The sequence below is a fragment of the Xiphophorus couchianus genome, chromosome 6 (assembly GCF_001444195.1).
Source record: "Xiphophorus couchianus chromosome 6, X_couchianus-1.0, whole genome shotgun sequence".
Classification (NCBI taxonomy): Eukaryota; Metazoa; Chordata; class Actinopteri; order Cyprinodontiformes; family Poeciliidae; genus Xiphophorus; species Xiphophorus couchianus.
In genome coordinates, this window is record NC_040233.1 from 3694726 (window position 1) to 3720467 (window position 25742).

The window sequence follows — 25742 nt, forward strand, 5'->3', positions numbered from 1 at the left end:
TTTTTCAGTGTTTGTCATCATTTCTGCTGCTTTTTCCTAATGTCTCTGTTACTCATTTCACTCATCCAGATGGATTAGGACTAGGGATGCAACGATATAAAAATTGGTACCGATTCCAATATTATTATTGATGTCATGGCCGACATGACATATTTTATTTTTTTTAACCTGAATGTCAGAAGGCCTGCATGTGCACCTCAGCAATAATATTTAGCTAAATATAATAATTTTGCAAAAGTAAACTAGTCTGGCTGCCCTCAGTCTAATAATGACTCTCAGAGCCTTGTAGCTGTTGTGCAAGAAATATTTTTTCACGTTTTTGCAACAAAAAAAAAAAGAAAAGAAAATAAGTTGTCTATTTTTCTCATGTGGTGCTGGTGGCCTGCTCCAAGACATGGCTGAATAAGCTTTAGCTTATATCTTTAATAAAAACTTCAGTCCGTCCCAAGAGCTTGGCCTTCCACTCCCACATTCAGCCTGAATGAAGCCATACTGCAAAAAAAAAAAAAAAAAAAAAAAAAAAGTTGCTTGACAGGACAGCAAATACTCACAGTCAAAGAGTGTGTCTGGTTGTGGTTTAGTTGTAATCAATGCAGGAACTGGAGGAACCAAAGCTGCAGTGATCACTGAGATTTTTCTGCAGGAGAAAAGCAGCTAACTTGTTAGCTGGAGTAAAACTGATGTGTGCTCAGGACTCTTTGTTGTGGATTTGCACACAGACTCTTGTGGATTGCTCTGCAGAGCGTGGGACTGTAGCTGACATCTCTGCTTTCGTTCAGATGTACAAAGGTGGTCCCTCAGCAACAGTTCTCCCCCCCCCGCTCCCCCTGTCTGCAGATGGAAATGTGAGATAATAAGGAAATTACTCATGTAAGAGGAACTTTTTCATCTGTGTTTTTAAAAACAATATAAAAAAAGATTCCTCTTGCAGCGTAACTTCAGCAAAAAGAAATAAAGGCGGTCTAGTTGTTCAGCTTCTGTGAGTCAAAACAGGAAACACGGGTAACGGATGTCGATCCTGTGCTGTTCTACTTTTTAGAAAACGTGTGAGAAAATTACAACATTTCACCCGTTTTTCTTAGTAAGATGGATGGAAAAAATGCTGCACGTTCGCAGTTGACAATAATCGCCCCACTGTTGTCAACTCAGTGACTTTCTTGCTAGATTTTGCAACATTTCAGACAAAAAAACAAAAAAAAGAGTCAGGCTTTTTTAAAGATCTGTAATCGGCGATCGGACAGAAAACTGCAATCAGTGCACCGCTAGTTCAGGCTGAGTTCCTGCTAAAGGAAAACATCGCCCCATACGAGAAAGCTAGCTGCTGAAACAATGGAAGGGCTTCCAAAGCTGGAGGCCTGGAAAACAGGACATAAATAACAAAAGAAGTGAAAAACAAACGGTCAAAAATGGAAGTTGATACCTCTGAGTGAGCTGCGAGGAAGTGGGTTTTTTTAACCAGAAAAGCCAAATAAACCATCATCAACAAGCTAAACAGGAGAAAACACGGTTCTGCTTGGTTGAACCAGATGACAAGAAGCATAGTATCCATCCATCCATTGTTTTCTGCTTCTCTAAGATCAAGTTGTGAGGCCAACGGGTCCAAAGAGGGAAACCCAGACATTTCTCCAGGCCAGAAAGGAAACGAGAGTTCCTCTAGCGTGATCTGGGTCTTCCCCCAATTACTAAAGCATGTTCTGTTCAAGGTTCTACTCTGCAGGAGCTGATTTTTCAGATCCGGCATAAAAGGGATTTTTAAATCTAGAGAACTTGCTGTGACCTGTAGCAGACTTCCCTTCCTGGCCGGGGCTCTGAAAACTTCCACGGAGCAGCAGCGAGGATGTAGCTTGTTTATAGAAGTTGACTGGATGTTCCTGGCCGGAAGCTGACAGACATGGAACTGGCTGCAAGCAGGGATTTTCCTCCGCATGGCTTCAAAACGCAGTGAGGCGTCTGGCAGTAGCACTTTACATGTGTGTCTAATTATCATTTAACACAGTTCTTCTCTAGTCACATACACTGTAAAAGGGTTATATATATATTTTTAAAATCCAAGCCATGTGTGAGATTTCAGTAGTAGTGCCCAAAGTTCTTTCCCGGCTGTACCCCAACCAGACTGTCTCCCATGCAGCCACTGGAAGTCATCTTACAAAGTCACCAGAAGTCACATCATTAGTCACTGACTAAACATCTTTCTCCCTGAGTGACTCATTTAGTGGTGTACTTATAAGAGAAAAAAAAGCATGACTTGAGAGTCTAAATATAATATTTATAAGTTTTGCTTCCTAAATTCATCATGAATTTAGGGTCCTCAAAAACCTGTTCCGTGGAGGAACCACGGAAACATTAAAGGGGCAGTATTATGTGTTTTCCAGCCATACAGTGCCATTTTATAACACAATCAAGTAACTATGTTAACTTTAGTTGTTATGAAAATGCTACATTAATCAAATATGATTTAAAAGAAATTTGACTTTGTAAATTAGCACCTTGAAATTGGGCCTCTGTCTCTTTAAAAACTCCCGCTCTTTCTGAAACTCCACCTTCAGGAAGTCGTCACAACATGGCTCCTCTATTAACCCTTTAACAACATTTTACAAGCTCAGCAGATGCACAGTTCTGCCACGTGTTTGCTAATTGCTGCTGGCTAGTCTGAAGGAACTGAGTGGGGGAGGGCCGCTCTGTGAGGCAGAAGCTCTGAAACTTGGAAACTGCAGCTCTGTAGGAGGAGCTGCCTCTTGAAGGCGGGGCTAGGTCCACCCAGGCGTTTTTTTGTTTTGTGTTTTCAGCTGAATGGTTCCCATGGAGATTAAAGAATTTCTCAAACATGCATGAAAGAATCAACAAAAAACTCCAAGTATGTTTTAGATTAGGAAATAACATTATAACATGATGAAAAGCTAAAAAAAAAGCCAATTTTACATAATACTGCCCCTTTAAACCATGTTCCCTCACATGGTTTAGGGAGGAGTCGGTTTGCTTTGGGCCTTGCATAAGACTGTATGCAGCAACATTTTTTTTCATGCTTTTCTCATTTTTTGCTGACATTTATTTAAAGATGTCAGTTGTGTTGTCCTTTGTCAAAAAAACAAAATAAAAAAAGCACAAGGGGTGGGGGAGTTGATTTCCCCTATCTCATCATCCCATGAGGAACATCTGCTCCAGCTGGAAAATTGTGATTTTCCACTCGTGACCAAACTGAGTCTTTGTCCCGGTTCACATGTCTGAACGACAGAAGCTGGCTGCCGTCTTTCCTGCAGTTGATGTCTCTGTGTTAGACAGAGAGGGGCTGATCTGATAACTAAACTAAAATGCTCTCAGTAGTAGGCCAGAACAAATCAAGAACGATAATCAGGCATCGTCTTGGTAGAAAGTATCCAATTTCAATGCAAAATTCAACGGCTTTGCATCAAATTTCCACAAGACGATAACACTAAATCGTACCTGTGATATTCATTAAATCTATTTTTTCCTTTCTCAATAAGCTTTGATTCTATAGATCAAAGCTTCTTATTGGGTGAAATTGGCCTAATCCAAGTCCAAACCTAAATTCAAATAGGAATCTTTTAAATGCTTGTTGATTGCCATGCCTTTAGACAGAGATTGAACTCTTTGGTAAAGAATAACAGGCAAAAGCTTCCATCTCTAGATGCACAAAGCAGACATACTCCATATGAGTAGATAATCATAAGTGATAAAACTTATTTAGAGGCTCATTTGTGTTCATGGTTTTGGTTGGTTCAGAACATTAATTAATAATTTAATTAGGAAAAACTTTGTTACTTTTTTAACATTTTTTTTTTAGAATTAAAAAATAAACATAGACACTGGATGAGCACACTCTCTGTCAGACTGAATGATTGTGAGATTGAAGTTATGTTTTTAAAAAGAAATGTCCACATATAGTCAGTAAATTCTCTTTTACTAAGCAATAAGCTCAAAGATTTTGTTAGACCTTTACGTTTTCTGTAAGCAAAAACATAACAACCAGTAAAATGAGTTGTTAGTTTAATTCACTTTCTTCCACCATCATCTAAAAAAACCAGCATGGAATTTGTTCATCGTGTCCTATTTTGTTTTTTAAAGTCAAATCACGGTACATAAATTTGATCCTGACGGTGTTTACAAACATCATCCTAAAAATATATATTCCAACACTAGGCGTTGAAATATTCACCGAACGGGTCGGCTCTTCTAGAACACAGTTGAGCCGAACGATCCGGATCTCAAAAAAAGGAGCCGAAATTCCCACCAGTCCAGGCTAGCTGTGTGGAGATAGCGCGCTATGAAACAGAACAGTTTGTTTTCAGGACAGCACAATGACGAACCATATGAAGTATGATCAATTAATATCGCTCCAACATGCTGCTAACATCACCGGCAGCTAGGACCGGGGCTTTCTGCTCCACGGCTGTCGTGTACATGGACAGAGGATAACATTAACGTCGCTGCGTGAGACTTCCCGAGTGGGCACGGATGGGATTAACTGGGCTAGCCGCAGCTAATGACGGTGCTGGCTGACTAGCTTCGCGGCTAACCGGTTTGAGTTTGCGGTCCAACTCAGGTACTGTCACCTCGTTTCTCCTTTGTTTTGTTCGCTTTCGCTGTCCACCCAAACGACGGTAAAGCCCCACACACCCAGCCAAGTTTGAGCTCGCGCACATTAAAAATATTAGCGTTAGACTAAAATTAGCTCATGTATGAGGCGAGGTTGTCATATTGCCAATGACATTGATCTGCTTAGCGAGCTCGGCTAGTCTGGTCATCTAGCTCCCCGAGAAACGACACCCAGCTAAAGTTTAAGGAAGAAAACGGCAGAAGTGGAGAAAGCGTTTCGTCCAGCTGCCAAAGCTAAGCCGCAGCCGTGTTAGCCTCTGGCCAGCATGCAGCTGAGCTCCAGGAGCTACTGAGTTTGTTTACATGCTGTTTGAAGTTCCTTAAACCCACTTTCCTGGGCACTTTTCGGAGCTTTTGCGTAAACTGCGTTGTGTTTTACATATCCAAAACATTTCAGCAGTTTGTTATCGGCACGGTTAGGTCATCTACTCCCAGGTGCCAGCTAAATTAGGTGAAACAAAATCTAAATGACTTAAATGAACAGAAGGAGCGCTCTCTAGATGATCAATATATAATAAGGCAGCTTTGAAGCATTTGATGAACCCGTTTGGGATATTTTATGGGATTCATAACTCCTTTACTTGATTTAAATATAAAAAAAAACTCGCATCAAATGGACAAAACTAACACAAATGTGCGATGTTATTATGTAAGCAGTATTTATTCTTAAGTTTTGTAAGTCTGTAAAAAAAAAAGTCACATGACCTCCTCCGACCACGATATTCATAGCTTTCAGGGCAAAAATGAGTAAAGTCCAGAACATCAGAATACAGTGGATCTTTGCCAGTTTTAGTTTGAGATTATATCTCTAATCTTCCATATCCTCCATAGATTAACAGAACCCTGTATGTCACAGTTGGGATTAGAGATTCACCAATCGTAAAGTTTGTGGCCAATCTCTCATCTCCAAAACTGTAGACCGTATATAACAGTTTTAGCAAATAGATTTTTTTTTTCTTGGAAGGTATTTAAAATGTACATTTTCCTCACTTTTGTGTGTGAGAATTCAGTCCACTTCAACAGTACTTTTATTCATCCCAAACGGAAATTAAATGACTGAATGATAACTTCAAACTATCTTCAGAGAGTCGTTTTGGCTGGTGAAGCTGCACACAGGGAGGTTTTCCAGTAGCAGTCGGTCTCGCAACGAATCTGAAAGGGCCTCTGACTACAGACTGTTGCTGTATGACTGCCTCGTGACTGTCATGACATGCTAACAGCTCAGCAGAGATGATATTCCACAGTAACATGTCATGGATAACACCTGCAGTTGTTAGCAAGCTACGCTAATCCACCTGGTTCGCTTTTGCCACCCCTCTTTAATGATTGATGGAGGGGAAGTTTTCAACTTCCTGCTTCTCTCTCTGCATCCATAAAGTTTCCTTTTCAACTCCTCTGGGATTTGGGGTCATAGTTCAGGTATTATTTTAGCTTTTCAGATGCTAGTCAGCTGCTCGCAGTTGTAAAAACAATCTTTTGTTGCCCACGGTTACGCATCACAGCACCTTTCCAAAAGTAAAAAGAAAAAAAAAATGTAATGGCTGTCTGCGTTACACAGTTAAACAGGATTATCTCAAAACAAACATGACATGAATAAAGAGGAGGACATTTTAACATCTTAGCATGAATTAGGCATGTTAGCATGAACAACAGCTTTGTGTGTATTCCCTGCAGAGTGAAAGATACTCATCTGAGCTCTGAGGTCTCCAATAAGCTGCCAACATTTCTAAACCCAACATTCTCCTTTCAGAAAGAACCTGGTCAGACAGAACATTTTACTGTAACACATCCACCACCCAAAGGTTCAGGCTTGGGACTTTTGTATGTTAAAAAAAATATATATATAGATTAATTATGTAATTAATTAAAGTCTATGTAATGAATTAAAATCCCGGCCCTAAATATTTTTCATTCTAACATACGATTTCTTATCTTTCTATGCAGCACACTCGCATCGGTTCAGTGAAAGTAATGGGTAAAAACAAAAATGCTGTTTGATTCCTGCCTACATCTACGAGGTTTTCATTTACTTAAAATCAAGAAAATTTAAGAACAACTCTGAAAATCCTCTTTATAAGACTGTCATAGAAAAACAGAGTGTCTTCAGTCAGAGGCTTCTTCAAACTCACCGTAATACAGACTACTACAGGAGATCTTTCCTGCCTTCAACCAGGAAGGATCTTGAATTAATATGATAAATTAAGAACATTTCATTTTCCTTTGGGATCAATAAAGTATTTCTGAATTTGAATTGAATGTCTCCAAACAGTACGCCTTTATTCCTCTATTTCTGAGTTGTTTTTTTTGGGGGGTGATAAATGTTAATAATATACCCGGAGGTGAACGTGTGTATTATCTGGGGAAAATGTTAGTATAATATCTGCCGTGTTTAAAAGGTCAGCCGTCGTTCTGTGATTTCTTACATAATTGTCTTTTCTTTTTCTTTTTTTCCTTGCCTCACAGTCAGCTGATAGCTCTCATCTGGAAATCGCCGGGCAGGATTCGCCGGGACCGCCATGCCTCCCCGGCCCTCTTCCGGAGAACTATGGGGGATGCACTTGATGCCCCCCAGCATCCTAGTGGACTGCCTGCTGCCAAACGGCATGATCCTCACGTTGGAGTGCCTCCGGGAGGCTACGCTCATTACGGTCAAGCACGATCTCTTCAAGGAAGCCAGGAAGTACCCCCTCTACCATCTGCTGCAGGAGGAGAGCTCCTACATCTTCGTCAGCGTCACGCAGGAGGCCGAGCGCGAGGAGTTTTACGACGAGACCAGGAGGCTGTGCGATCTCAGGCTCTTCCAGGCTTTCCTCAAAGTTATCGAGCCAGTGGGCAACAGAGAGGAGAAAATCCTCAACAGAGAAATAGGTGGGCCTCCTGTCGGCGCTGCCGGGGTGTGCAACATGCGGCCGTTGAGCATGTATCTGATTGCGATCTGTTCTCCGTTTGTCTGCAGGCTTCGCCATCGGAATGCCCATATGCGAGTTTGATTTGGTGAAGGACTCCGAAGTGCAGGACTTCAGAAGGAACATTTTAAATGTTTGCAAAGAAGCCGTGGACCTCAGAGACAGCAACGGCTCCCACAGCAGAGCGCTGTACGTCTACCCGCCTAACGTGGAATCGTCCGCAGAGCTTCCCAGGCACATCTACAATAAACTAGATAAAGGTGAGACGCTCCACCGAGCGGTCACTGCATCCTGGAGAATTCAACACATCGGACACGCCTTGCGTCCAGTGTCCTTTGTCGTTTCATTAATTTTGTAAATCTTTGGCGAATTAATGTCAGTTGTTGTCCTCTGTGATTCTTCTTAAGGGGCATTATTATGCAAACTCTTTTTTGAGGTTTATATGACATTATGTTGTTATTCCCTTATCAAAAAACATTCCTGGAATATGGCCTTACATTCACGCATGTTTGAGGAATCCCGGAATCTCCCATGGCAACCATTCAGGGTGCATTAGCGCTGGTTCATACAAAGCACCGCCTGTTTACCCACAGCTCTGCCTTGGAGCTTCACTCCCGCCTCACAGAACCAGTCTGAAATTTATGTTCCTAAAATTAAGGCCTTTAAATGTCTTAAATTCATTTTTAAAAAAAGTACGTTGGGCTGAAATACATCAATCAGAGGTCTTACAGGACCGTTTAATCTCGTATATCTTCACCTTCCTTAAAATGATGGCCTACGTGATTTTTGCCAAAAGATATCTTAGGGGGGAAAAAACCACTTTTGGCAAAAAGACTTAGAATGGTGACTATATGTAGTTTTTTTTACTTGCTGGACTTTCCTGTCACACAAAAGTTAGTGTTGAGCGCAGACATCTTTATTGTGTTCAGCAGGTGGATGGTTGATGCCACCAGCTGTTAACATACTCTGGACAGCTAGCTAGGCCAATTTCTAGGCATCAGATGCAAATTCAAATTTCTGTTAAGTCATATTCGATATGTGTGGCATTTCCGTAGCAACTGAAGGTAACATAGTTAGTTGATTGTGCTATTAAATGGCATTATGTGTCTAGAAAATAGATAAACCCTCATTGTTTTCAAAAAGCTAAAATATAACAATTCAAAAAGAACACTGGAAATTCCGGTTTTACCGAACGGCTCTGCTGTGCTTTTTTTTCTGTCCTTCAGGCCAGATTATCGTGGTGATCTGGGTCATCGTTTCTCCCAGCAACGACAAGCAGAAGTACACCCTGAAGATCAACCACGACTGCGTGCCCGAGCAGGTGATCGCCGAAGCCATCCGGAAGAAGACGCGCAGCATGCTGCTCACTCAGGAGCAGCTGAAGATGTGCGTCCAGGAGTACCAGGGGAAGTACATCCTCAAAGTCTGCGGCTGCGACGAGTACTTACTGGAGAAATACCCCCTGAGTCAGTACAAGGTATCCCGCTCTACGCTTTTCAGCCCTCGTTAACGACTGAGTGGGAACTTTGAATTAGCTTCATTTTACCTGTCGCTGTCTTCTAAAGTACATCCGCAGCTGCATCATGCTGGGAAGGATGCCCAACCTGATGCTGATGTCCAAAGAGAGCCTGTATTCCCAGCTGCCCATGGAGAACTTCACCATGCCGTCGTACGCCAGGCGGATCTCCACGGCGACGCCCTACATGAACGGCGAGACGGCCACCAAGTGTCTCTGGACAATCAACGGGACGCTGAGGATCAGGATCCTCTGCGCTACCTACGTCAATGTAAACATCAGAGACATAGACAAGGTAGAGCTGCTGATCTGTCTCTTCTTTTAGCAGATAGAAAACATTTTTGGTAATCTCAGTGAAGCTAAAACGGGGAAAGTTTCATGTCAGACAGCGAGGGAAAAAAATACACTCTTTTTATGTAGTGTATGTAAACGTCTGGTTTCAGCTGTTTTGGTTAGTTTATTACCTGCTTCAAATTTCTCTCGTTTCCTGCTGTAGATCTACGTCAGGACTGGGATCTACCATGGTGGGGAGCAGCTGTGTGACAACGTCAACACTCAGCGCGTTCCCTGCTCTAATCCCAGGTAAGGAGGCTTAAACGACAGCACTTCTGGGATTCTGCGCCGTGCTTCGGCGTTAGCTACGTTTCCATTACAAACGTGCACAAAACTTTGTCAATATTCAGCTAATGTCAATAGCTGACATTCACAATTGAATGTCAGCTATTGACATTAGCAAGTTCACAATTGTGGCGCTTTTATTAAATAAAGAGACACAATTTAAATCACACGTGACTAAATTTGCTCACGTGGTAAGTCATTAAAAAACAAGCCATGCCAATGCCAACTACTTCCTGTCGTGTTCTTGGTCTTTTCTGCCAGTAGTAACCTCTTGTTGTTGATTAAGACTTGTGATTCAATCACAGTTCATCGAAATACGCTATTTTTGATATGGCTGAAAAAAACCACCTTAGCCTAACGCAAATATTTTTTAATCAAAAATGTGATTTTTTTTTTATTTTTTAAATTGGCATATTTCCATTAAGCAAATTTATATTTGTAATTCCATTTGCACAATTATAGAGACTTCGCAACGTGATGTCACACGCACAGGGGAAAAAAACTGCCTGCCCACAATGACTACCATTGGTTCTAGCTGCCAAGGCCTCAACAAAACACGCTAAATGGATATTTCAAAGAAAAATGCTACAACACTACAACACCTTTACACTAGATAACAAAGTGTAAAGGTATCACATTTCTTAAGTCATTTAAAAGGTTTTAATTAAGAAAAATAGCAATGGAGAAGGAAGTAGGTCAGTTATGGTAACTTGACTTTGACAACTTTAACATGTAGATGTGCTGCAGAATTCTGTGTTTTGGTTCAGTTAAAAGAAAAAGGCGACCCGAACGCCAACTCTCTGACCAATCATCAGTAGAGCAGCTGTTTAAATTAGCTAATCAACCACAGCTGTGTTCAGACGATCTCTTATTAATAATTGCAAAATACACATCAAGCATGAAAACATAAAAGTGTAACGGACTGAATGTTCCGGTTTTTGAGAGGGAAATGTTTGCATGTTTTTTGGTGTCGAGTCCTGACACATACGGGGAACTGTTGTCTGTCAGTTACTATGGCAATGGGACTTTCTGTAGCATAGCCAACACAGAGAGCAAAAAAAAAAAACAATATGAGAAATTTTGAGATATTTTTCAATGTTTCTCTGCGTTATCTTTCCTTTTCTGTGGCGCACTGCACTAAATTAATGATACCTACATCTCCAGGTCTCTTTTTAACGGAGTTGCTCTACGGCGGCAGCGCGGCTGTGAATGGCAAGTAGTAATTGGATCGTAGATGTTGAGGGAACGTCTCCTTTCGATTTCAGGTGGAACGAGTGGCTGACCTACGACATGTACGTCACAGAAATCCCCAGAGCCGCTCGACTCTGCCTCTCCATCTGCTCCGTCAAAGGAAGGAAGGGAGCTAAAGAGGTCAGCCGAGAAACACACAGAAACGTTGACCCTGGGGATTTCTTGGTCATGAATGATTTGATCGAAGAATTGTTGTTAACAATTGTTTTAGAATATGGATCTGAATGTGTGTGTGTCTGCTTGAGCCGCTGGCCGAATGTGGTCTAAATAAACTTCATCCGTTTACCAGTTAGCCATTTTGCTGGGCCTTTATGCGATCGAGAAATAGCTTGTCGAGTGGAGGAAAAATAATCCATTTTTAAGGACATTTTTTATTTTTAAGAAGTAAAAATCTGAAAACATGGCATGCATTCAACTGCTGGAGTCAGTTCTTTGCCTGTAGAAGTTCAAATCTAGACACGCAGCAAAAGGGAATTCAACAAAGAACTTTGCAAAAAAAATCTGAAATCTGTCCTGACCACAGAGAATGTGTGTAAACATCAGCTTTCATGTGCTGCCATAGATTTTGAACCACATTTAACTCCGTTCTTTGACTAGGCCGTTCTAACACCGGAATGTGCTTCGATCTAAACCACTCTGTCGTAGCGCTGGCTGCATGTGTAGCAGGGCTGCACAGATTCAGAGCGGCCATTAAACTGTTTCGGATGTCATACAGATTGGGATATTGTCTTCTAAATGACAACCTGAAAGCCAGGTGACATTTTTCCTTCCACTCAACATTCTTCACTATTTTTTGTTGGCCTGCTACATGCAATAAAACGTCAAGAAAATGCAAGGAAGTTTGTGATTGGGATTTAATATAATGTTCAAGGAAAATAAATTTTTTTTTTTTTGCAAAGATATCTGCATGTCTGAAGTGAACGTGTATATTAGCATATAAAAGGAATTTGAAAAGATAAAATATGATTTATGTTCTGGGTAAACCTCTTTAGATGAAAACAAGAAGAGTCATATTCATGAATCGATTTTCCGTAATTTAAGGAGCGGCTCAGACAGGCCTTTGTTTTTGGATGGGCTGTAGTTTTCCACAGCGGAATGAAAGGAGCTAAAGATACGCTGCCAGTTATCTGCAGCTCTCCATTTCTCCTCCACCGTCTCACTGCAATAAATTACTGTCAGGACGTTCGAAAGCAACACCTAAACAACCTCTCTCTGTTTCGCCGGCCTGCTTTTATTCAGACACACGTTTTGACAAAAGGCTCTATACGTTTAACATCTGTTCCTCCTCAGAGCCGACCATCTCGCTCCAATCAGAAGCCAATAAAAGGAGAAGTGTTTTAATGTTTGAACGTTTAAACAGGGATTGTGCTCCGTAGCCCCCGAGCCAGAGCCGTTTCGAAACATTTTCCTACTTATCTCGTCATCGGCGTTTTCCTGCAGGAACATTGTCCCCTGGCCTGGGGCAACATCAACCTGTTTGACTACACACACACGCTGGTAGCGGGGAAGATGGCTCTCAACCTGTGGCCTGTCCCACATGGCCTGGAGGATCTGCTCAACCCCATCGGTGTCACAGGCTCCAACCCCAACAAGGTGAGCGCTCAGCGATACGGTTCTTTGGCCTGTGGATACAGTTATAATTCTGACCTTATCCGTAGCGGTTGTTTTGAAAGAAATGGAAATGATGGGCATAAATGTGATTTGTTCATGTCTTTTATTACATGTGTCGGCTGCTTACATTTGAGCCTGATGACTGGATTTCATACGATGGGGGGACGGAGGATGTTTTTTCAAAACTGGCCTTAAGGGGGCAGTATTATGTACAAATTTACCTTTTTTTAGTTTTACATCATGTTGTAATGTTATTCACTCATCAAAAACATACCTGGAGTGTTGCCTTGATGTTTGTTTAATTGTTTAATCTCCCATAGCAACCATTCAGCTGTAAAACACACCTTGGTGGACCTAGCCCCGCCTTTGAGAAAGAAGCTCCTCCTCTGAGTTGTAGTTTCCAAGCTTCAGAGCTTCTGCATTACAGATTCCTCCACTCGGCTCCTTCAGACTAGCCAGCAGCAATTAGCAAACACTTGGTGCAACTGAGCATCTGCTCAGCTGATTATATGAGCCACTTCTCAGTGCAACGCTGATAAAAAATGTAGTTAAAGGTTTAATAGAGGAGCCATGTTGTGATGACAGGAGAAAGAGCAGGGGCTTCTTAAAGAGACAGTTGCCCAATTTCAAGGCGTTAAATTAGGAAGTCAAATTTCTTTTAAGTTATATTTGATACATACAGCATTTTTATAACAACTTAAGGAAACATAGTTACTTGATTGTGCTATAAAATTTTATGATGTGGCTGGAAAGCACATAATGCTGCCCTTTAATGAGTAACGCGTTGACGCAGACACCTGCCTGACTGTAGTGAACTCTCTGACTGAGCCCCTTCCCCCTCCCTCACACAGGAAACCCCTTGCTTGGAGCTGGAGTTCGACCACTTCAGCTGCCCAGTCAAATTCCCCGACATGAGCATGATCGAGGATCACGCCAACTGGAACATTTCCCGGGAGCTCGGCTTTAATTACTCACACCCCGGCTTGGTAAGATAATAACGTCAGGAGAAGCTGGCAAACGCAGGACCGTACAGTAGATTCAGCGTGTTGGTGAAGGAGTTTGGGGTATTAAAGTGTTTGACATCTGGTTTCCGCAGAGCAACCGGCTGGCACGAGACAAACCCCTGACTGAGAGCGATAATGAGCAGCTGCGCCAAGTGTGTAACCGGGACCCTCTGTCTGAGATCACTGAGCAGGAGAAGGACTTTCTGTGGAGTCACAGGTATATCTATCTGTCTGTGCTCTACGTTGAAATGTTAGAAATCTGCTGGTAACCTGTTTTCATCGGTTACCAGTGGTCTTTGGTGTGGAAATCTGCAGCCATTTTCAGTACAATTCGAAAGGCGTTTTTCAGTGAAATATGGCAGCTGTTCATTCAGAACGCCACATTGAGGGAGTTGGACCTCAGGCATTAGATTCTGATGGAGAAACCCGTTCTGTTCATCATGGGAAATGTTAGCAGCTTCTTTTAGGGATGCAGCGATTTGAACATGTGGGCCGATATCGACAACTGATATGAACATATTTATGGCCAATGCCTAATATTTACCAATATCACATTTATGTTATCTCTTTCTACATGGTGCTTGTTATGTTTCCTTTTAGTTAAATCACATGACCAGCAACCAGATGTTGAAACTGGCACAAAGCAGGAAAAAGACGGGAACAGGAAGTGATTAGACCATCATGGCAGGTCGTGTTTTATAATGACTTAACGCGTGAACAAATGTATTCATGTGAGTTTAGTTGCCTTTCTTATTAAATGGAATTAGACAGTTTTTAATTTTTTACTTGTGTGTGAAAAAAACCCCAACTTATTTACGGTTGTAAAAGCTGGCTAAAATCTGAATCTTACAACTCGGAAATGAACCACAATCTCTGCTTTTTTAAGAATTTTTTTTTTTTTTTTTAAGTGATGGAAAATACATCAAGTTGCACATGTGTTACTAACCTCAAACCTTCTTTTCTTCCAGACATTACTGCATCAACATCCCAGATATCCTTCCCAAGATCCTCCTGGCTGTGAAGTGGAACTCTAGAGACGAGGTCGCACAGGTGAGTGGATGTTCTCACACGCGGACAGACCCGACCGGCTGGAGAGTTTTCAGACAGGCTGAGTTTAAACCGTTTTCTTTCTTTGTAATCCCAGATGTATTGCCTTCTCAAAGACTGGCCTGCCATTAAGCCAGAACAAGCCATGGAGTTGCTGGACTGCAACTTCCCCGACCCCATGATCCGAGAGTTCGCCGTGAAGTGCCTTGAGAAATACCTAACCGACGACAAACTGTCGCAGTACCTCATCCAGCTGGTCCAGGTGAGTCAGGCTGAGGAGGACCGGTTCCCTGCCGCGTCGCCGTCACCAGGAGCCGAGGAGCAGGATGCTGAAGTTGTTTTTCCACGTCGTCTGTGTCCAGGTTCTGAAGTACGAGCAGTACCTGGACAACCCGCTCGCACGCTTCCTGCTGAAAAAGGCTTTGACCAATCAGAGGATAGGACACTTCTTCTTCTGGCATTTAAAGTGAGTTCATTTCTGCCTGGAAGTATGTGAACAATTAATCGCACGCTAAATAAAAACAAGCTCAGTAATTTCCGAAGGGTAATTTTGTTTGCAGAGTCTTTATAATCCATTACATTGATGCTTTTTTTGTGTGTGTGCTTTTTATTTTCTCTTTATTTGGTGGTTTTGGTTGTTGTGGTTTATGTTTTGGATACTTTAAATGTCTTCCAGGTCCAGTTTTGGAGTGATCTGTGCAAACTTTAACTTTTTTAGTTTTTGAGAGGGTAAACTTGCATTATGCCGTTATAAATATATTAGTTGAAAATAGTCTCAAAACGACATTATTATTGTTTGTCACAATAACTCCTGGGTCAAGGGCTAAATCAGGGTGTCCAAAGTGTGGCCCTTTAAAATGATTTTGTTCAGCCCTCCTGACCACAAATCAACAATGGTTAAAAAAAGATACACATCAAACGGTGATCCAAAGAATTTTGGAAATCATTTGTTTTTCTGTTAATATGGCAACAGTCTGAATCCCTTTTTACGTTTCAGATTTTTGATATACAGATTTCATAAAACTTTTGTTTATTGTTGAGCAGGTAAAAAAAAAGAATCGCAAATAACTCATTTTTGCATTCTTTATTTAATCAATTTTGTATTATTAATCGTATCATTTACAGTTTGTTGTGATAAATTTCTTGTCATGATAGGAATTTTGATTAATTGTTGCCATGGTAAATTTCTATTAAAAACTGTCCGTATTGTCGGTATTATTCATACTACTTTCTCCAGTAGAGTATTAATAGATATTGATAAACTTGAAAATATAATTTAATGCAGTTACTGTGCAGTTTAATGTGACTGGCCTCCACAAAGTGGAAAGTTTTCCAAGGGAAGTGGGGCTACGAATGCTGTGACACATAGTTGCAGCCATACCATTTCCTTAAAAAGAAGTAAGAAATTGTTCTTATGGTCATTTCTTTATTATCACAATCATACCACAAAATATCATAATGAAACTTTAAGTCCATATCATCCCCCTCTAGTTAAAGTTTGCCAGTTTTCGCATCTGGGGCCAAATATTTTGACAAAATGTGTTTTTTTGTATGTCACCTAGTGATCCAAAGGCAGTTTTCCAAATCATCCGTCCATGATTTCCACGCTGGACACGATAGCATCATCTCCTAACCTCCTAAAACTTCCTTCCTCTTTTTTTTCTTCTTGTGTGTGTGAAGATCAGAGATGCACAACAAGACGGTGAGCCAGCGCTTCGGCCTCCTGCTGGAGTCGTACTGCCGGGCGTGCGGCATGTATCTGAAGCACCTGAGCCGGCAGGTGGAGGCCATGGAGAAGCTCATCAATCTCACCGACCTGCTCAAGCAGGAGAAAAAAGACGAGGCGCAGAAGGTAACCCGACAGCCGGCAGCTGCTTCCCTTTCATCCACGCAGGGTGCGGGTTCAACCTCCGCAACATCTGGGCCGATCCGGAGACGTGGATGCCACGAGAGTTTGAGATCTCCGCTAACTGGAGGGTAGACGGTTCTTGAATGGGAACAGTAAATATTATTAGATTTGTGCAGGCTTTAGCGTATTGAATTTTCATTGAGTATTGAACATTGAATATTCTTAGCCTCACTCCACTCAAGGCTAGGTGGGGGTAATACCAGGTTTTCACGCTGTTCACACAAAAATATAAAACAAGGATGTATGACATGATTAGATTTTAGGACTGCATGATGTTCTAAAACAAATCATGCAATAATATTGGCAAATATTGCGATATCAAGTGCATTATATGTCGGTTTTCTCTCCATCTTTCTAGTCCGTGCTTCCAACTCTGACGCTTAGCATTTTCACTGTAGTTTGAGCTTCTGCTGCTGCGAGACTTGGCATTGGAGACATGGACTGAAAGTTTTATCACAATATGTTGTGGTGCTATTGCGATAACGATAAAAGTGACATTTCAGACCATTAATTACTTATTTTTTTTTATAATGGCTGTGACTACATGCCACAGTAATTATAGAACCACAAACACAAATGCAGCGCTTGAAAAACATTCCCATTTATTATGAGCTTCTTTAGGACACCCGTCACATAAAGAAGTGTGATTTGTATTGCTAAATAGGACTTAATCATATTTTCAAATTCACTGTTATTCATTAACACTCTTATCAAATAAACAGCAGAAAATACTGAAACCTACAATACGGACAGAGTCTTTTTACAGACATGAATATCATATTTATATGTTTAACGTAGAAACGACGGCCACTTTAGATAGTTTGATCTCACGATGCACCGATCTGATGTTTAGTATAGACTGCCTGAATTCATTTAAAATGTTCTTATTTTTTTAAACACAGGCATAAATGTTGTGAATTATGAATGTATTTGGTAACTCTGCACCAGTGCAGCTCATTTCAATACACCAGTAGCTCCACTAGTTTAAGAACTAGAACTTTGGTTTGGAAATCGTAAAATATATTGGCCAACAAATTCCTCAGTCCTTTGCGATATGATATCGAAGTGCCGATATACTTGCAGTATATTGTCCAGCCCTAATCTAATTGTTTACATTTAAAATGGATAACAATTATTCCACTGCTAAAACAACATACCACATTTTCTGGACTGTAAGTCCAGTCAGTCACAAAATGAAGTGAAAAAACATACATAAGATGCTCCGGAGCATAAGTCACATGTATTTAGAGATTGTTAAACTTGAGCGGGGCTTCGTTCATGATCTGATCTGGTGACGCGTTGAGTTCAGTTGCTTTACAACAGACTCACAATAAAAATACAAAGTCACACAGTATAGTTGTCTAGTTTCTTTCTCAGACATTTTGTACACTTACAATAAGACACACTAACTTACAGGTACTTTTTCAGCAAGATATACTAGCATATTGTAGCTAATACTGCTTTAATATTGATTTTTAAAAAAGTACTCCACTGGCAGATTATTTCATTCATAACATGAAAAGAACATCTTGTTACAAATGAAATAATTTGCCAGTGGAACTAGAACTTTCAAATATTAAGGAATTATGTACTTAAAACGAGCTACTGTGTTTTGCTGAAAAATTATTTTTAAGTTAGTTTCAAGAGTGCAAAAACATTTTCTCTAGAAACTAGAAGGAGGAAAAAAAAAAACATGGTAAGATTTTGTGTTTTTACAGTGTGGGCTTTTGCTCGGATGTCTGCTATGCACATATTTATGGCTGTAGGAAATGCGCTTTTAGTGTATCGCACAGCTCTAGTCGCAGCTTTTAAATGCACATGAGAGAAATCGCATGATAAGCTGCTGTTGCAGCGTTTAAGCTTACCTCCACTTTTGCTCACATCTTCTTGTGAAAGTCAGCTCTTGTAATTAGGATGTCCGTGTCTGTGACACCGTTCTGCTTTCTGTGGTTACTTGTGTCCAAACTCCAAGCTGCGGCTGCCAAAGCGAATTGTCCTGATTGTGTCCCAGCCAAGTGGAGCTGTGGAGCAGGAGAGGATGTGTGCAACGCTCTCTTTTAATCGTGAAATAAATCTGAATGCCGATCAGCAGCCAAACTCAGATTTTTGACTTCATGAAACTGTCGACTGTAGTTAAATTTTGAATTATTTGTAGATCAAAATCTTACAATCAACACTATGGCTGTAATTCTCACATATGACCACCAGGGGGTGCATTCTCATACAAAAAAACAAAACATCAACGTGTTGTAAACGGTAAATGTTGCAGATGAGTTTGAGGTGTAGCGTTTACGTCAGAGTTATGGAAGTGACTGATTTGTCTTTCATCTCCTAAAAGGTCCAAATGAAGTTTCTGGTCGAGCAGATGAAGAGGCCTGACTACATGGATGCACTACAGAGCTTTACCTCTCCGCTCAACCCGGCACATCAGCTGGGAAACCTCCGGTACGCCCTCTGACCTCTCACAGCAAAACAACACCGTCTGGGGTCTAGGGCCAAAACGATTAATCGGATTAATGGAGGTTAATTGAATTAATCGTGATTAATCCAATTAACCTCTGATCAACTGATCTGATTAATCGGATCAGTTGTGATTAATTGGATCAATCATGATTAATCAAATTAATTGTGATTAATTGGGATTTTTTGGATTAATTCTGATTAATTTTAATTTATTGTGATTAATCGGAACAATCGTAATCAATCAGTTTACCCAAAACATCAACACTTTGCACTCGAGATAAAAAAACAACAACAACCTTTGTCTGTAAAAATATTCTACTTAGAACAGTTTTAGCTTCATGTGGTTCAAATTCAGTAAAAACAAAAAAAAAAGTAAAAATTTTAAACATGTTGGATGTAATTTTTTAGCAGCAGATCCAGTTTTTACCTCAAATGATCAAGCATTCACTAAAGGAATCCTGTGTGATTGCATGTTGGGCAATAGAATGTTTTTTCTTATTTGAAAAAGAAATGTAAATATTTGTGCCTTTTTAATGTATTTCTAATGTTGTATAAAATAAGGTTAAGTGGTCAAATGAAAACTGCAGAATGAGTAAATTTTTCATCTGATTAATTGTCCGAATAATCGATCTCAAAAGTAATTATTATTTATGTTATTTGGGAACATAATGAACCGACTGCTTGGAGGATGCAGACGTCCAGTCAGCCCTACAGCTGCAGCACTCATGAGTAGAGACATAGTTCTGAAAAGCTACCTGTTTTTTTTTACTTGCTTTTTTCTGAAAAATTTTTCTTTTCTTCTTTTTGCTTTGGTTTCAGCCTGGAGGAATGTCGGATGATGTCATCGGCAAAGCGACCTCTCTGGCTGAACTGGGAAAACCCAGACATGATGTCCGAACTCCTCTTCCAGAACAACGAAATCATCTTCAAAAATGGAGACGGTGAGTCCTGCCTCTCTTGCTCTCTCTCACTCGGTGCAGCATCCAGTTAAATCCTGCAGGGTGTGTCACGGCTCGCACAGGCATACACACGCCCACACACACACACACATATCTGTCTCCCCTGCTCTTTTAGAAGCGTGTCTGATTCACACTCGGCTGCGGCTCGTGTGAGATCGGCCTGACTTTAACGGCTCCGCTCCCACAAAGAGCGGCGCAGAGCTGCTGATCAAAGCGGCTAATATTCAGTTGTTCACCTCGGTGCTTCCGCAGATCTGAGGCAGGACATGCTGACGCTGCAGATCATTAGGATAATGGAGAACATCTGGCAGAACCAGGGCCTTGATCTCAGGTAGGCCGCTCACTTCCTCATGACAGCGGGAGACGCAGGCGCACGCTTTCAGTCCCGTTTCTTTTTTTTCTTTTTTTTTTACATGCTAGCAGATTCGTCGGCCCCTCCCGTTCTGTGAACAAGCCCGTCATCTCTGTCCGCGTTTCCGTGTTTTTCTCCCAGGATGCTGCCGTACGGCTGCCTGTCTATCGGCGACTGCGTGGGGTTGATCGAAGTGGTGAGGAACTCTCACACCATCATGCAGATCCAGTGCAAAGGAGGCCTGAAGGGGGCGCTGCAGTTCAACAGCCACGCTCTGCACCAGTGGCTCAAGGATAAGAACAAGGGGGAAATGTGAGCAGTGTGAAAACTTGATATGTAGGAAGTATTCACACCCTTTGAATCATTTTTTTATTTATTTTTTTCACACAAACTTATTGGGTTTTCTGTGATGGAGCAACAGGAAGTGGTTCACACTGTGAAGGAAATCCACACTTTCCATCTGACTGAACAAGATTTAGCACAGATTCTTAATTGGATTTAGGTCTGAGCTTTGACTGGGCCGTTTTAACACATGAATGTGCATTGATCTGACTTGTAGCTCTGGCTGGCATGCTACCCATTAGTTCCAGCTGAAGACAAAGGCATCCCCATAGCATGATGCTGCCACCACCATGTCTCACTGTGTGTCTGCTTTCGGACCCAACTCGATCAGCTGAGCAGCCACTTCCACGTGTTTCTGCTCTTACAAGTCAATTTTATCGATTGATGAGATTTTCTGTTACATTTTTTGGAAAGTCTAAAAAAAAAATTGTAACAATTGAAATAAAAAGCAAGTTTTTGAAAATATTTTCTGATATTTTAAGAAATAGTCACAACTTTGTTCTCATAATATTGGGACTTTTGTCGTACGGCTTTTTTTTTCTCACATTATTACGACTTACTATTGTGTCGTCAATCTCGTACGACTTTTTTTTTTACAATAATTTGAATTTTTTCTCTTAATTATTTTTCCTTAGCATTATACTTGCAGAATGCTAACGCGACACAACTTTGATTTTATTTATTTATTTTTGATTTTATTTTGAAAACCATATTTTTTCTTTAATTTCAGAGGAATACTTTGCTTGCTGTTGGTCTGCCACCTAAAATTCTAACTTGGAAAAAAAATTTTTATTTGGTGTGAATACTTTTGCAAGCCACTTTTCAGCACAAACACATGAACAGTTTGAATTGAACAATTATTTCTGTGTTGTTTTGTTTTTCCCTCCGTTAGGTACGACCAGGCCATCGATCTGTTCACCCGGTCGTGCGCCGGCTACTGCGTGGCCACCTTCATCCTCGGCATTGGAGACAGACACAACAGCAACATCATGGTGAAAGACGACGGACAGGTGGGAAGACCTCTGCTTGACTTGTTGTCAAAAACTCCCTTTTTCTTTCTTTTTTTTTTTTTTTAAATAATCAAACGTTTCTGCATGTGCGTTCCCAGCTGTTCCACATCGACTTCGGCCATTTCCTCGACCATAAAAAGAAGAAGTTCGGGTACAAGAGAGAGCGGGTCCCGTTTGTTCTCACGCAGGACTTCTTGATCGTCATCAGCAAAGGAACGCAAGAGTGTACAAAAACCAGAGAGTTCGAAAGGTGAGACTGCTGGAGTGGACCGAAGGGGAACGATCGGGGACGCAGACATGGGGGAATTTATCGGCAGCTCTGGGAAAGATGAAAACCACATTTAGCCTTTTTTTTCCCAGCAGCACAGTATCAAACTGAAACAATAATGAAAAGTCCAGCTTTTAATTTTGAGAACGTTTATCTGCTGGAGACAAATACAATTCTCTTTTATTGTGCGATTAATTGTTTTATTGCTTATTGTGACCCCGACCCCCCCACCCCGCTGACCAACCCTCTCAGATTCCAGGAGATGTGCTACAAGGCGTACCTGGCCATCCGGCAGCACGCCAACCTCTTCATCAACCTGTTCTCCATGATGCTGGGCTCAGGCATGCCAGAGCTGCAGTCGTTCGACGACATCGCCTACATCAGGAAGACCCTGGCCCTGGACAAGTCCGAGCAGGAGGCGCTCGACTACTTCATGAAGCAGATGAACGACGCCCATCACGGCGGCTGGACCACCAAGATGGACTGGATCTTCCACACCATCCGCCAGCACGCCATGAACTGAGAGGACTCCGTTTCCTTCCCAAAGCCACGTGAAGGTCTGGTTATTGCCGCCAAGCTAGACGACAAAAACAAAGATGCTTAAAAAACCACCCAAAAAAGTCTGCATTGAAGACAAAACGCCTAGAAGCATCTATTAATCCAAGTCAAGATATTCTTTCCCCTTAATAATGACTTTGAGAAACAACGGTGACGTTTCTCATATGAACAGAATGAGCGGAGAGGACCTGAACGGCGCCGATCTTTATATATATATATATTATGTACACATACAGACACAAAAGAATATTTTCTTACTCTTTATTCCTTCCCGTACATCTCCAACCATCGGCCGGAGCTTTCCCTGAAGACGACCTGACTGAACCGTTTTCTACTACCTTGTTTTGATGAAGGCGACCTCTGACCCCTGAAAAGGACAGAACGCCTCTTGGTTTACGACGCGGAGGAACCGTCAACAACACTCAACGATCTGTGGTCTGAAAAATTTCACGTTTCCTGCAGCACACTACGAGACTGAACCCGGAACTCGTCGGCGAGCGCGCCGCGTAACTTGAGTTTTCTACAGCACTATATCTTTGCTTATATGCATTTGGTGCACATATTTCTATATAACAGAATTTTCTACTGAGCCAAAGTACCATATATATATATATATTTGTGTGTGTGTGTGTGTGTGTTCAAAACCCCACTACAGAGCAGTCTTATTTTAATCAGCCTAAAAAAAATCCCAGTCACTACTATTTCATGTTTTGTGTGTACACATAGCACTGATCTCTGCAGTATTTGTTTTGTCTGTCAGTATTACCGTCACACCCACCCAGCAGAGCTAGTGGAAACCCCCCCACATCACCTAGCTCCAATCAGAGTCTTCTTTTTTTTTGTGTGTCCAGCGTTGAAACATAGGACGAAGAAAAAGAAAAAAGTGTGTGTAATGTTCCTTTAGCTTGATGTTCTGTTCCACTATGCAAGTTGTGGCTCTAACATGCACTGTATACTAGAAAATGAACGAAAGCTCCCTAAGGATACTCAGAACCGTGACGGTGAAGGACGGACAGACGGCTCGTCTCTGGGGGGGAGAGTAGAAGAAGCAAAACTGTTTCCCCGGAACACTAAAGTCTACTCCTACTTCCTCCCAGCAGAACGAACTGTGTGGAGGAAACGCTTTGGAACCCCGCCCCTTTTTGTTTCTCTCTTCCTCTTCGCCGGAGCCATGTGCGTTATTGTGCCTCATTCTGTTTCTTCGTCTTCCGATTTAGAAAGAAAGGTGACATTCTCTGACGCTTTCAAGTAGGCATGGGTGGAGTTAGGCGCCGCTCCTAAAAAAAAGTTACAGAAATGTTCAAATGTTAAAGCTGCAACATGTTTTAAAAACATGTCACTATGTCGCAAAGGTGTAATATGAGAGAGGTAATCTGAAAAAATGAAGCTCCTCTGTCTTCTCCAGGTAGCGAATCAGATGTTCTGGAGCAGGGCCTTGGTGCTGTCAATCACCCTCGTGTAGGCTAGCTGTGCTAATGGTGGAAAAACAACTTCCCGCTACAGAAAACTATTCACCGCCACTGGTTAGCTGCTAGTTAGCTTCTACTCTACAGCTAGCTAGCTGTAGAGTAGCAGCGAGCAAGGGGGAAGGTTGTGAGCAGCGCTAACAAGAGTATGATTGACATCACTAAGATCCGCCTCCTGACTCTGGTTGGTTGTTTCTGAGCAAGTTATTTCTGCAGATGACACTATGACCACAGTTTTTTTTCCCCCATTATTTTCTGTCATACTGTCAGGACATAAAGACATTTTTAACAAAAATGTTTAATTATAGTCGGATAAGGTTGTTTCAAAGTCCTTTGAATGACTTAAAAGGTCCTTTTTAAGAGAATATAAAAAGGACCATGATTACTCGGGAAAACCACACGTTTGCCTGAGTGCTCTAGCCAATAATTACCGTGGCGACCTGATACCAGCCCATGTCTTACTTGCAAACCTTTCATTTCCTTTCCCCCGGTGGATCAGTCAGTCTCCACGCTTTTAGGAAGCTCCTCGTCTCCAACACGACGTCCTCTTGGCCTTTTCTGCTGCTCAGGAAGCCAAAGCCCATCATGGCGAAGCGCGATCCCGAAGCCCCTCTCCCTCTAAACGACCATCTCCTGTCGTCTCTACGTTGTCGCGCACGAACTGCCCAGACATGAACTCCTCCCCCCCTTTTCTCGTCTGACGTCATTTACTTGAATTTCATGTACAGAAACGATCTCGTTACTCGTGTGAGGTACAGCCCGAATGAAGGTAACAAGACGCTATTACATGTGCAAATGCTTTCCTTGAATAACTACAGAGGTAATATATATTTTTGTATTTTTGAAATGTAGACAAACTCATGTATGTAACCGCTAAAAGAAAAGAAACAAAGAACAAACAAACAAAAAAAAAAGAGGCAGCAGTGAGTTACCTTATCCAGGCTCCTACCAAGTCCAGCTGCCTTCCTCCATTAGTGGTGAGGACGGAGTGACTGACGGACAAGTTCTCATGTACCATCGTCTTCTCCTTGCCCCCTGAAGTGGAACTCTGTAAGCACAAAACGTTTTTGGAAGAACCATACGTTGCATGTTTTAAAGGAGACCGGTTTTTGGGTTTCTTCTGTACTCGCTCGTCTAGAACCCGTAGAGCTTCGGATTACTTGCATCATGCATCCTCATATGATCATGTCTGTTAAGAAACTATACATTCATTTATTGTGCTGTTGAATAAAAAAACACAAAAACATGCTTCCCTAATTAGATTTTGCTCTGAAATTCAATTTACGCGTTTTAAGCGTGTGCAGAACCGACAAGAATTTACAAAATGGTTTCATTAACAACGCGGCTTAGAACTCAGTTACAGTTGAAAGCAGAAGTTTACATACATCAAATAAGAATACTTCTTCTTTTTTTTCCACTGAAGTGAAGTCGGACCAAATTTCTCCTGTTTTGCATCGGTGAGAATTACAAAACATTTATTTAACAAATGCCACAAAATATGAGAAAGAATATGTCAGAGATTTATTTCTAAATTTTGACATGCATTTCCTCATCTTTCGGGAAATCTTTCTGCCATCATTCGAGAGCACACATTTTCCGTCTGAAAGCAAGATTTCATTGTTCTCGAAACTTTTAATAGTTGTGCAGCACAACTGAAAATGTAAGGACAACTTGTGCTTACATTTTCAGTTTGAAAGCAGGACTTTGTGTTTTTCTTCTCAAAACTTGCAATGCTTGTGCTCAAAACTTTTGCTGACTTTCAAATATTCACTGTGCTCTCTCAAACCTTTCCCCTCGCGCTCAAAATTAGTCTCTGCTCGCAGAGAGCTTTGCATGCAGAGATGTGAT

At 41.4% G+C, this 25742-nt stretch overlaps 1 protein-coding gene across 2 annotated transcripts; it reads left to right on the forward strand.

Annotated features, from left to right (window-relative positions):
* Nucleotides 1-4227: 4227 nt before the first annotated feature.
* On the forward strand, nucleotides 4228-25154 carry LOC114146763 (phosphatidylinositol 4,5-bisphosphate 3-kinase catalytic subunit alpha isoform). 2 transcript variants are annotated; one of them, XM_028021096.1, is made up of 21 exons: nucleotides 4228-4561; nucleotides 7078-7482; nucleotides 7571-7780; nucleotides 8747-8997; nucleotides 9086-9331; nucleotides 9533-9618; nucleotides 10920-11025; nucleotides 12346-12498; nucleotides 13368-13502; nucleotides 13613-13737; nucleotides 14489-14570; nucleotides 14665-14829; nucleotides 14930-15033; nucleotides 16248-16419; nucleotides 18815-18921; nucleotides 19759-19880; nucleotides 20151-20229; nucleotides 20392-20562; nucleotides 21485-21602; nucleotides 21701-21852; nucleotides 22123-22393. In XM_028021096.1, the coding sequence occupies exons 2-21, from the start codon at nucleotides 7131-7133 to the stop codon at nucleotides 22391-22393; spliced, it is 3207 nt and encodes a 1068-aa protein (XP_027876897.1). In that variant the 5' UTR covers nucleotides 4228-4561; nucleotides 7078-7130. The 2 variants fall into 2 exon arrangements, with proteins under 2 accessions (XP_027876897.1, XP_027876898.1); XM_028021097.1 differs by lacking the exon at nucleotides 4228-4561 and having other exon boundaries at nucleotides 7131-7482; nucleotides 22123-25154.
* Nucleotides 25155-25742: the final 588 nt, after the last annotated feature.

Coding starts and splice junctions, on each gene's coding strand:
- LOC114146763 (XM_028021096.1), top strand. CDS start 7,131: ATGCCTCCCCGGCCCTCTTCCGGAGAACTATGGGGGATGCACTTGATG. Junction 9,332..9,532: donor ACATCAGAGACATAGACAAG/GTAGAGCTGCTG, acceptor TTCCTGCTGTAG/ATCTACGTCAGGACTGGGAT. Junction 9,619..10,919: donor GTTCCCTGCTCTAATCCCAG/GTAAGGAGGCTT, acceptor TTTCGATTTCAG/GTGGAACGAGTGGCTGACCT.